Genomic DNA, 12,041 nt, shown 5'->3' on the forward strand with positions numbered 1-12,041 from the left:
AACAATTAAATTTAATACTTTAATTTAAGTAGCTACCAAGAACCTTATGATAAAATGATATTGGTACCTTTTCCATGTATAAATTTCTTGACATTGGAGGACAAGAAATCGAGTTTATTTTGCTGTAAATTTGAATTCTGAGTACACATACTTTTATTTAAATACAAAATCATCTAATAATATTGTATTTGTTCGTGTCATATAAAGAAGAATAAGTAAATTGTATAATTGTTTTAGGGTAGGAAAATAAATTTTAAATTATTTGTAAACTATAGTATAGGAAATTAATTTTATGGACGGAAGTATTTTCAGAAAAGTAATGCAAAAATGTATATACGTGTATGATGATGCAAAGTCAAAAGCAAGGATAGGTTGCATTATGGCCTACAACATCATCGCGTGACCATAATTAAATTCACATGTACAAAACATTACTTTTAAATTCACTGTTGCTTTCTAAAAGAATTAAAAATTATTGTTTAAGATCCAAGAAAAAAAGAAAAAATAATTTCACGAGGAAAAAAGAAAATGTTACCAACTATATTAATGGATTAGAGTCACGATTTCGTAGGTTCGGTTTAAAATCACACTGTAGGTATCGATATTATTCAGAGATGGTTGATTCATGTAAAATAAGGTATAAATAGAAATGAGTGATTTTCATTGTTCATGTCTGGTTAATTAAAAATCATTATGAAATTATTTTATTACTTACTTATTCTCTCATTTCATTAGAACAATAAATTGAAACTAAATTATATCAATTATAAATAGTAAAATAAGTGAGATAATAATTTATAATTTATTTAAATATTAGGTTTGTATATTTATTGTATATAATAATTACAAATAAAAAATTATATTTTTAGCTATAATTAGATATTATTATTGGCATCGATCATAAATTAATTTGATTTCCGTTTCTTTTTTCAGTCAAAAGACATATAAGATATAATCATTCATATTTCCGATCTTAATCCAATGGGTTCAAAATTTGTATATATATAAACCTAATCGAATAGATAGTAAAAATCAAATGAAGTTGACTTATTTTTTCAAAAGAAATATGGATATTCCATTAAATAAAAATTGATAAATATTTATCTTGATATAAAAAATAAAAATAAATATTGAAGAATAAAATGAAATGTAAATTAAAAGAATTAATAAAATAAAAATTAAAGAACTAGTGGTACGTTTTGCAAAAATGAATCTTGGCAATCCTCTTTGATGTCACGAACCAATACTGAGTGGCCTCTGCGCCTGCCGTCACATTCATTCATGATTTCTATGAATGGTAGCAAAATCATCATTAGAATTTCCTTTGTGCATATTCATTCTTATCCACTAAGACAGAAATTATATCGGTTAATTCTAAAGATTGTAATGTAATGGACTAGAAAATATTATCTAAACTGAATTTAGTATTTGAAATTATAGATGCTAAATATTTAATAAAATATCTTAATTTCTTTTGTAATAGGTAATTGAAGTGTATTGAGGATCCTTAGAAAAATAAATTATTATATATTACATGTAAAATATTATAATAAAAAATATTTCTATAAAGTATAATAAAATATTAAATTAATTCAAATTAAAATGCTAAAATTTATATACATCAACTATAGATTTTATTTAAAAATAATATGATTGAAAAATTTAATTGTTAAACGATTCGTATAGATTACTATCTGGTCAATAATCATTGAATAATTAATATTATATTTTAATTAATCCTACAAAAGTAAAAAATATATTTAACCTCTAAAAAGTTTAGAAAATGGGAAATCTCATGGTATATTTATTTTGATCGAAAATATATATTTTAATTACTAACTAGTTTAAATGCACTAAGATATATAAAAGAATGTCTAGAGGGAGCGTCCTATCATTTCATTCTAATCATTGATGTACATCAAACTGAAACCGCTAATACTCAGTTTATTAATTACAGTTTGCATGACACACCATGTGTAGCTAAAGGAGCGGTATAAGCTTTTCGATACATGGAATGTGATCTGGGATCCGATGGGAGTTTGCGTACCGTAGGCCTGCTGGAGTTGTCGTATTTAAGCTCTCTAGACGGTGAGCTACACGAACGAAAGTGAGGAAAATAGTTCGGATTAGATCCTTTACGAGAGAGACGTACGATATTAGGAAATAGAATTAGGTATTTGACCGATGCTTTGGGCGAAACCAATTCCCAATGTGTGACAGACAAGTCTAGGCACCTCTCCAAACGAGATATGTTCCACCCATAGTCTCGGGGCAAGCTCAAGTAGCTCCGCTCCTGCTACAGTTTGAAATTTCCTAAAGAGGTAATCTGCACACTTTATTTTAGTTTTCCTTATTTTTGTTTAAAAGCTTTCGGCACCTGCTGGAAGGAAAAAAAAAAAAACTAAATCAAAAGACTTACAACTGGAGGAGTTTGACTGTTGGGATAAGATAAGATCCTATTCGAAGCACTCCATCACGAAAAATAAGAAAGTTACCGTTAGGCCTTTAGAAAAGGAGGGGTTATTTCTTGAATTACTTCATTTAAAGGTAAGGCTTTGCCTACTTATATTAGGGAGAGAAGAATTAGAACTCGAAAATTCACATTGAGATTCCTAAAGTGATACATTCCCGAAAAGCCGTATAGTCTTCTTGCTGATCAACGATTATTACAATATCGGGTAACCCCGTCATATATTTAATCCCACCCAGATATGTTTGTAAATGAGCTAACTGTCTCTTCAACCGAGCTGCATCTCCTTTCGGAAGACAGTTGAGTCTACCTGTCTTTTGTTCAATGTCAAGTCCCTGAACTTTTGAAGTATAGTTTATGTAGTGGACCAATTCGTTGAAATACCGTCAAACCATTTTTTATTAACATAATGACACCGAGCCCTTATTGCAGTTCGTGCTACTAAATTCGCCGCTTTATTTTTGGTACAAACAATTAAAAATTGTTTTCTCCTACTTGCTGCATCAAAAACTAAATCACAAGCTTCTATATATATATATATATATATATATATATATATATATATATATATATATATATATATATAAATGTTTTGCTTAAATAGTTTTTGTAAAATGAAAATGGTCTAAAACTCTCAATTTAAAAAAGATTTTTTTTACAAATTTTTAAAATCTTATTTCGTGAGTTCCTCATTTTTTAATCTATACCCTTATTAAAAGTCAAAACACAAAAAAAAAAATTAAAATAAAAATGATTTTAAAATTCCCAATTGTCACTTCCCCCTTATAACCAAACAATGCAATAGGCAAAACCACGTCTTATTTCCTCGTATTGAATTGCTACAATAATTTTTGGAGATCTTTATTATTTCCTGAATATTTCTCTTTTTTTTCTAAAAAGAAAAAAGGAAAAGAAAAGAAAAAGAAAAAAAAGGAAACTTCTCACATAAGCTATAAACTACGTGTACTTGCAAGTCGCAGACGGAAAAATAGTAAGGGAGGGACACATTTGTCATCTTATTATTATCTTAGGGTATTAAAGTCATTTTAAGGCACTTCAAACCTTCATCATTGCAGCGTGCCCCATGTCATTATTTTTCTCACATGACCTAACCTCAATGTTTTTCCTTTTCTTTCTTTAAATAAAAGAAATTGAATTGAATATAAATAATTTTAGTTTTTTTTTTTTTTGGTTTGACAATAAATAAGCCATAAAACAAAATAATTGTAAGAGAAAGAAAATAGAGCACATCACCAAACATGCCACCAAGACTTTAGAATAAAGTCCAATATTAAGGAAACCAAAGACAAAATTGGTGGTGTATTCTTATTCGTGGAATATGATTTCACCAAATAATATGGACTGTCTTATCACTTTTTATTTAATTTTGGTTCAACATTTTGTCATTTTATTAAATTCAATGGCAAACTAAGCACCTTTTCTTAATGTTGCTTGGAGATGTATTAGGGGTTTTTGTCCCTTAATTATTTGGCTCTTGTTTTCTTTTTTAATTATTTGGCTCTTTTCTTTTTCGTTTGGGTGTCAAGTTAAAACAAATGCTATTTATGTAAATTCCCATCATAAGTTGTATAGCTACATAATTTTATATTTTACATATAATTTTATTTTATCTTTTATTTGTCTAAGCTTAACAATATATATATATATATATATATATATATATATATATATATATATATATATATATATATATATAGAAGTTATACAACAATAATAAATAGTCAGTCTCTATAATATTCCTAATATTACTTTTGACTTTCCCTCTTATATTAAAATAGGAATGAAATCTCTTGAATTTTCTTATTCACTACTTTTTTTTTTTAAATTTAAAAATCAAAAGCTAGCTTTGCAAATATAAAAATAAAAATTTAACTTTTGAATGAATTATTAATCAACTTTCTCATATTTTCTTTTGCCTCTTTCTCTTATTTTAAATATTTCTTAATTAATTATAATAAAATATAAAAAATAAAATTATTGAGAAGATAAATTAAAATATAAAAAATAATAAAACATAAAATAAAATATTTGCTTATATACACTATAAAAACGTTAAATTTCTATAGACATTGGTAGATATAAGGAAATATATGTTCTCAAAACATTTTCAAATTTTCCTAGTAAAAACACCAATTATATTATTTCCTAATAACATGGATAAAATTATTGTTTATCTATAATAATTTTTTCTTATTTATGAAATTCTGCTTAAAATATATTACGGCTCATGATTGACTTATTCACAGTAAGTTTTCTTTTAATAAACATTTTCAGGAAAATAAATATTCATATTGATGGCCAATTGTTAATCATATTTTCTCAAAGAATATATAAATTAATCAATATTAATATCAAGTAGTTGTTTATCCGGGTGTGGCACGACTATTATTATTATTAAGTTTATCGATATAATTTAATAGAATCTTTATTATTTAATATTAATTTATAATATTTTATAAATAATAATAAATTAACTATTTTTAAATATTTTTCTTATTTTTTTAAAAAATATAAAATTTTATTAGTGCAATAATATAAATTTTTAAAAGATATTTATTAATTAATATTAATATTATATGAATTAATACTATTAATATAATTGATAATACTATTTTTTAAAATTAAAAATTTACTATATAATTAAAAAGATTAATTCATTATTGAATATAATATCAAAAGTATAATTTAAATTGTTATTTTTATTAAAATTATTATCTAATTACAAAATAATATATTAGCTAATATAATATTAAAATATAATTACTATGCTATTTCTTACAATAGCATTACTACCATTATATGATTAATAAATTATTTATTAATTAATATATATTAAAATATAATATTTGTATTATTTTTTAAAATTAAAGTAAATATTTAATTATAAATATAACTTATTAATCAATAAATTAATACAAAAATTATAAAATTATACATAAATTTGAATCTCATGTATAAAAAATAAATATATATATATCAAAATAGAAATTTTATGTATTAAAATAAACATACATATCAAAAAATCTACATCTCAAAGATTAATATATATATATATATATATATATATATATATATATATATATATAGTTGAGTTTGATGTGTCTTTAAACTCATTTGAAAATTTCACACAATTGTTTAGAAAGAAGTTAATACCAATTGATTAGATAAAGAATACTTTAATATCAATTTATTATTAATTTATTAATAATATCATTCAAATACTCCATTATACTTAAAATCTTAATATCAGATGATTATTTAGTAATTTATAATAGCGTCAACGTGCTCTTTCACTTTTTTCTTAACTTAATTTTTTATTTATTGAAAATATAATATATAAATTTATATCTGTATAATAAAAAAATTTAAATTAAAAATAAGTAAATGAAATACACTGGTTATAAAAAAGCATATACATAATAAAAAAAGTTCAATTTGATCATTTTATATATAGTCATTCATTTCTCAAATCAAACTAAAAAAATCTAAATCTTAAGAAAAATAGAGTATTATTTTTCAAATAAAAAATTATTATCGCACTTCTTTACTAAAAACTAAGAAATGTCTACATACGCCGTACGCTCTAAGTTGCGCCGTATGCTTGCTGCACCAGAACCGAAAAACAAGGGAAAATAAAAAAGTTGAAAGAAAGAATGGAAACCGCCGTTGGTCAGTCAAGTAACGGGAGAGTGAGACTTAAAAATAACGGAAAAATTCAGGTCAACCGTTCGATGCCCAAAATAGTAATTTCGAAAGCATAATAAGAAAAAGAAAAGAAGAAAAATCTAATAAGAAAGAATCGAAGATGATCAATGATACGCTGCTAAGCAAGTAGTAATTAGTTAAATACAATGGCTGTTTCGAAAATAAAAAACTTAAATAATTAATTAAGTAATTAATATGGGATTATAAAATTTTAAAGCAGCTTCCTTTTTATGCAATAGTTCGTGAAGTGGATTTAATCAAGTTTGAAGTCCGTGTGTGCATAAGCTCTCCTCTATTCTAGAGAGAGAAACCAACCCCCCCCCCCCAAAAAAAAAAAAAAGAAAAGAAAAAGAAAATAAACTAGAGAGAGAAACAAAGACAAGAGAAAAAGTCAGAAAGAAACCGTGTGGTAAAGCTAAGGATCTGACACAGAGAAAGATGGTCTTGTTCACGGTGAGCTATGCTTAAACGCCCTTCCCATCTTTGTTTCTAAGATCTATTTCTTTCGATTTGGTGGGTTTTCTGTTTGTTTCTCTAGAAAATTTCTCTTAAAAATTCTTTACTTTTTTGGTGGGTTGTGTTTAGCAGCACCTGTTAAAGTGTATTTTTTTTTTAAGTTAACCTTTTCTTTGTGTTGGATGTTTTGAACTGGGTTGTTTTTTTTAGGTGGCTTAGTGAACATTTGGGATTTTAGTGCATTTTTTTGGCTAAAGTTTGTGTCTTGATGCAGAATTTCTGGATAAAGAAGTGATCTTTGTTTTCATTTTCCTGATCAGTGGAAATCAGGATTGAAGAACAGTGTTCTCTACACTTTTTTTTTTGAATAAAGGTTAGTTTTTCTGGGTACTTATTTTTTAATTTTTTCAAAAAAAAAAACATTTTATCTTGTTCTAGTTCTGACATGTTCAAGGTATAAACTCTATAATTTGGTGCAGAAATGCTTGAGGGGGTTTGATTAACTCAACGTTCGACAAAAAATTAGGGGCCAAAATGTAAATTAGGGACAGAAAGGAAAAGTCAAGTATGGTTAGTTACTTTAGACGTGACAAACTTTGTTTGCCATCTTCATATTTTCTTGTCTGGGCTTAATGGAAAAAGAAAAAAAAAAAGAAAAGAAAAAGAAAAGTTGTAGTCCAAAATTTTATTTAGAGGAGGCTTTTATTTAAACCAAGTTTGACCCAGCTGAAGTTTGGGATTTTGTATGTGGGTTTAGATAAATATGTTATTTCTTATAGCTTTATTGCAAGATTCTTTATTTGAATACGTTTCTTACAATAGCTGAAGTTGGATGTCTCATCCATTTGGCTTGGGTTTTGTCCCCCTTCCTCCTCTAAAGTATAGTGTATAAGGTATTTGTAGTTGTTTCTTTTCCCTTTTGTTGAGATTCCTTATTTGAATAAGAGTGCACTAAGTAGGAAGATAGATTTGAATTAATAGCAAATTGGGTTAGATCAGGTTTAAGATCTGCCAAAAGATGTCTCTGATAAAAGTCTGGTATTTTAAGTGCTTTTGGTCCATGTGAGTCTTTTCTTTTATGAGAATCTTCTTTTCTTGCTTTCTGCTTTTCCCCATCTGTCTTCTTTATCTTTTTCTTCTTGCTTACTAAGCATTGCAACTAAAATTTTAAACATTTTTTTTCTGATTTGCAGTCGTGCACACTGGATATGATTTGTGGTTGTCCATCGACCCAAGTGTAAATATTTTTTATGCAACAATTGAAGGATTTATTCAAATAAGGATACAAGTGTTTTGGAGCAAATGTCATTCCGTAGTATAGTACGTGACATGAGAGATGGGTTTGGGAGTCTATCAAGGCGGAGTTTTGATCTGAGATTGCCAGGTCATCACAGAGGGAAATCACATAGCTCAGTTTGTGAGTTGAATGACCAACCCGTGGTCATCCAGAACAGTCGTTGGGCTGGCCTCCCCCCTGAGTTACTTCGGGATGTGATAAAGAGATTGGAGGCAAGTGAGAGTACTTGGCCTGCTCGGAAGCATGTTGTTGCATGTGCTGCTGTGTGCCGGTCATGGAGGGAAATGTGTAAAGAAATTGTCACAAGTCCTGAGTTCTCTGGGAAGATTACTTTTCCAGTTTCATTGAAGCAGGTAAGATTATTGTGCTCCCATAATATTATGAAATGAGGCAATCACTTTGTTTTGAACATGCAAGTTTGAAGGAATTAGATTGGGTTCTATGTCTTTAAGATTACCCATTTGAATATGAACACATGGGCGTGCTGATTCAATTTTAGAGAATAGGGTTTATACAATATTGATGGTTGAGACAGCTTTGTTTTGTTTGTTACTTACAGCCAGGGCCTAGGGATGGAACTATTCAGTGCTTTATTAAGAGGGACAAATCGAACTTAACTTACCACCTTTTCCTTTGCCTTAGCCCTGGTGAGTTTTCTCTCAACTCCACATTTGGGATGATCTCCATGACTTTCATATTGGCTTCCGTGACATTATTAGAATCTTATGTCAACTACTGGTTTACTTGCTTGGCACCAGCTTTTCCTTCTCTAATTATGTGATTCTGAATCATAGAAGTTATATAGACTTTATGATCCGAACTAATGAAGAGAGGAATGAAAGTTTTATTTTCATCCTGCACTAAGAGTTGCTCTTGTTCTTCATCTGACCTGCTATATATGTTTGATATTTGCTTACCAAGGTTGATTAATTTTCTATATCATGGAAAGATTAGCATGGCTGATCCAAGCAAACTATGGTAATCCAAATGTAATATTATCATGTCATGGAACATTGTCTTTGTCATCCACACGGGTGCACACGTAGAGAGTGCCTCTCTCTATAGTTGAAATATTAACACATTAAGCGCTACCTGTCTTTTGCATTACTAGAGGAAATTTTATTTTTAATTTCTTAATGCGTACTGTGGCTAAACTAACATTTTTTATAATAAGCTTCTTGTCTGACTTGTAATGTTCTATTATTGAAAATGAAAGCTTGGTCCCAGTGAAAGTGGCAATTGAGTGCTTTTAGGAAGTGGAAGTGTTTCACCTAAATAGATTTGACTGAAAAATGGTTCCTTTAGTATCTGCTTGGCACGCTTTTTCATTCTATTGAGCTATCTCAAATTGAACCCCTGCTTGTAAGCAGTTTGATCAGATGTTGAACCAGTCATCTCTGGCAACATTTCCAAATTTAAGTAAATAATTTGTTCTATTTGTCTCATTTCGAATTTAAGTGCATCACTTAAAGTGATTCTCTAATGAATAGGAGTTTTGGAAACTCTATGTCTAATTGTGCTGCTGAGATGTTCGTGCATAATTGGTCTTTCGCTTCTTTTTTGCTTTACTGCTGCACTGTGTGAAATAATCCATGCTTTTGCAGCTTTGCTTGTTGAAAATGGAAAGTTCCTGCTGTCTGCCAAACGGACCCGGAGAACTACTTGCACTGAATATGTAATCTCCATGGATGCGGACAACATATCAAGATCAAGTAATACTTATATTGGAAAACTGAGGTAGGAATATTTTACTTACTATACTCAGCTGCTCATTCAATGATCTTGATTCTTGTCCAAAGTATTGGCAATTTCTTATTAGCGATGTGGAAAGAGAAGTTATGCATAAGCAAACAGGTTATTGTGGTTTCGAAGTTGGCTTCTTTGATGCATAGCTGTTGCCTCTAGTGCTAATGTAATTTGTAGCATGGCCGTGCCAATATAACCTGTGAATACCCTCATTTTCCCTATTGGAGGATGAAAACAAGGGATCTAATAACACGTCTTCCTTCTTTTCCCTATTGCTTGGGTTTTTGTGGGGGTTGCATGAATTTTGCATTTCACATATTAATTTGTTGAACCCAACCATTGAATTCATTATTAAATTTTAAATGGTTGGATACATGGTTTTCTTCTCTAAAGAACACCTCTAATATCAAAATTGTTTTGATATACTTAATGTTATGCATGGGTTGTTTCAATTATACTTTATCAGTTGCCTTGACCTTTGATATGGACTTGCAAGAATGTGATATTTATGTTTACAGAGAAAGACAAGTGGATATGAAGGATTAAAAATGCACTTTTACAAAAAACTCAGAAGTGTCTATTTCTGGAATGGTGATTCATAAACATTGATACTGCATAGATGATCATTAACAATTTTATTTATATATCAAACTGAGTGTTGCTTGTCTAAGGATTTAAATAGGGTTTGTGCTAGCCTTTTTCCTTTTGTTGATAATAACTGTTAGAATTGATTGTTGATCAGTTTTGAGTTTAAGCATGTGAGGGTGTTTTCACTCCTTTTCTTTTTATGAATATATCGTTATAGTGAGGAAAACAATTAGTGCGAACATGGAATATTGATTTCTAGGTCTTGATTCTCACCAATAACTTCATTCATTTGAGCCTCTCAAAATGCAGAGACTTGTGTTAAGATGTATATTTGCCTTTTTCAGGTCAAATTTTCTAGGCACCAAGTTCATAATTTATGATACACAGCCACCTTATAACAATGCTCAACTTTCCCCACCTGGTCGAAGTCGAAGGTTCTACTCTAAAAAGGTTTCTCCAAAGGTCCCCACTGGAAGCTACAACATTGCTCAGGTTACATATGAGCTCAATGTCCTGGGCACCAGGGGTCCACGCAGGATGCACTGCACAATGCACTCAATACCTGCCTCATCCCTTGACCCAGGTGGTTTTGTCCCAGGCCAGCCTGAGCTCCTGCCTCGCTCTCTTGAGGATTCATTTAGGAGCATTTCCTTCTCAAAGTCAATCGATAATTCAACCGAGTTTAGCAGCGCTCGATTCTCAGACATTGTTGGACCCCGAGATGAAGAAGATGAGGGAAAAGAAAGGCCACTGGTTCTCAGGAATAAAGCACCAAGATGGCACGAGCAGTTGCAATGTTGGTGCCTCAATTTTCGTGGAAGAGTGACAGTTGCGTCGGTGAAGAATTTCCAACTGATTGCTGCTACACAGCCTGCGGCTGGTGCACCGACACCATCGCAGCCTGCCCAATCTGATCATGACAAAATAATTCTGCAGTTTGGCAAGGTTGGAAAGGATATGTTTACCATGGATTACCGATATCCTTTGTCTGCATTCCAGGCATTTGCTATCTGCTTGAGCAGCTTTGACACTAAATTGGCATGTGAATAGAAGGGGAAAAGAAACTATGGTAAGAGATAGAACATTTTAGTTGCTAAGCCATTTTCTTTTTCTAGGGTTTTATAGGATGGAATTGGTGTATGCAGTCACACTGTACAACTCATTGTCAACTGGAAAGTGCAGAACAGTTAATATGCACATTGGAGAGGACTCTTCCATTCTCACCCTTTCTTTCTTTGTTCTTCTTGTATTAGTTTGAAATGGTTCGTTGTGTTATCTACTGGTGTTTAACTTTGTTCCTCTTACAAGGAAAGAAAAGAGAGGAAAGGAAAAAAAAAAGATTAAGACTTGGAAAGTGTGTTTCACAGCATCTTTAAGCAAATTTGACTCTGAAGGCCAAGTCTCTTGGGGACGAGACCATGTACTTGTATCTTTGTTGCCTTTTATTTTAGGTTAGTTGTATACTTCAACTACGGATTGATTTAATTTTAACTATAATTTTTCTTCTTCTTCTTCTTCTTATTCTTCCTTGTCTTTCTCTCTAAAGCACTTTCATCTGTAATAACATTCAGAGGTTCTCTTCATTTTATTTCTTTTTCTAATTATTTCCTGTACCTAACCTTGAGTCTTGGCTGCTATTGTAGCAACATAAGAAGAAACCTTAGGGCGACAAGACACCCATTTTGAAGTTTGTATGCAATGAATAAGATTTGGCTATTTGCTTTATTCCAAACTAATATCAATTGCACAACTACCTGT

The 12,041-nt window shown here is 29.9% G+C and overlaps 1 protein-coding gene across 5 annotated transcripts; it reads left to right on the forward strand.

Annotated features, from left to right (window-relative positions):
- The first annotated feature begins 6,485 nt into the window (after window positions 1-6,485).
- On the forward strand, window positions 6,486-11,800 carry LOC8283226 (tubby-like F-box protein 8). Of its 5 annotated transcripts, none has more exons than XM_015722476.3 (7): window positions 6,492-6,649; window positions 6,927-7,025; window positions 7,132-7,222; window positions 7,846-8,302; window positions 8,509-8,596; window positions 9,554-9,686; window positions 10,628-11,800. In XM_015722476.3, the coding sequence occupies exons 4-7, from the start codon at window positions 7,955-7,957 to the stop codon at window positions 11,331-11,333; spliced, it is 1,275 nt and encodes a 424-aa protein (XP_015577962.1). In that variant the 5' UTR covers window positions 6,492-6,649; window positions 6,927-7,025; window positions 7,132-7,222; window positions 7,846-7,954; the 3' UTR covers window positions 11,334-11,800. The 5 variants fall into 5 exon arrangements, with proteins under 5 accessions (XP_002524285.1, XP_015577962.1, XP_048226866.1 ...); XM_048370907.1 differs by lacking the exon at window positions 6,492-6,649 and adding an exon at window positions 6,691-6,709; XM_002524239.4 differs by lacking the exon at window positions 7,132-7,222 and having other exon boundaries at window positions 6,486-6,649.
- Window positions 11,801-12,041: the final 241 nt, after the last annotated feature.

Source organism: Ricinus communis, chromosome 2 (genome assembly GCF_019578655.1).
Source record: "Ricinus communis isolate WT05 ecotype wild-type chromosome 2, ASM1957865v1, whole genome shotgun sequence".
NCBI classification, from domain to species: domain Eukaryota; kingdom Viridiplantae; phylum Streptophyta; class Magnoliopsida; order Malpighiales; family Euphorbiaceae; genus Ricinus; species Ricinus communis.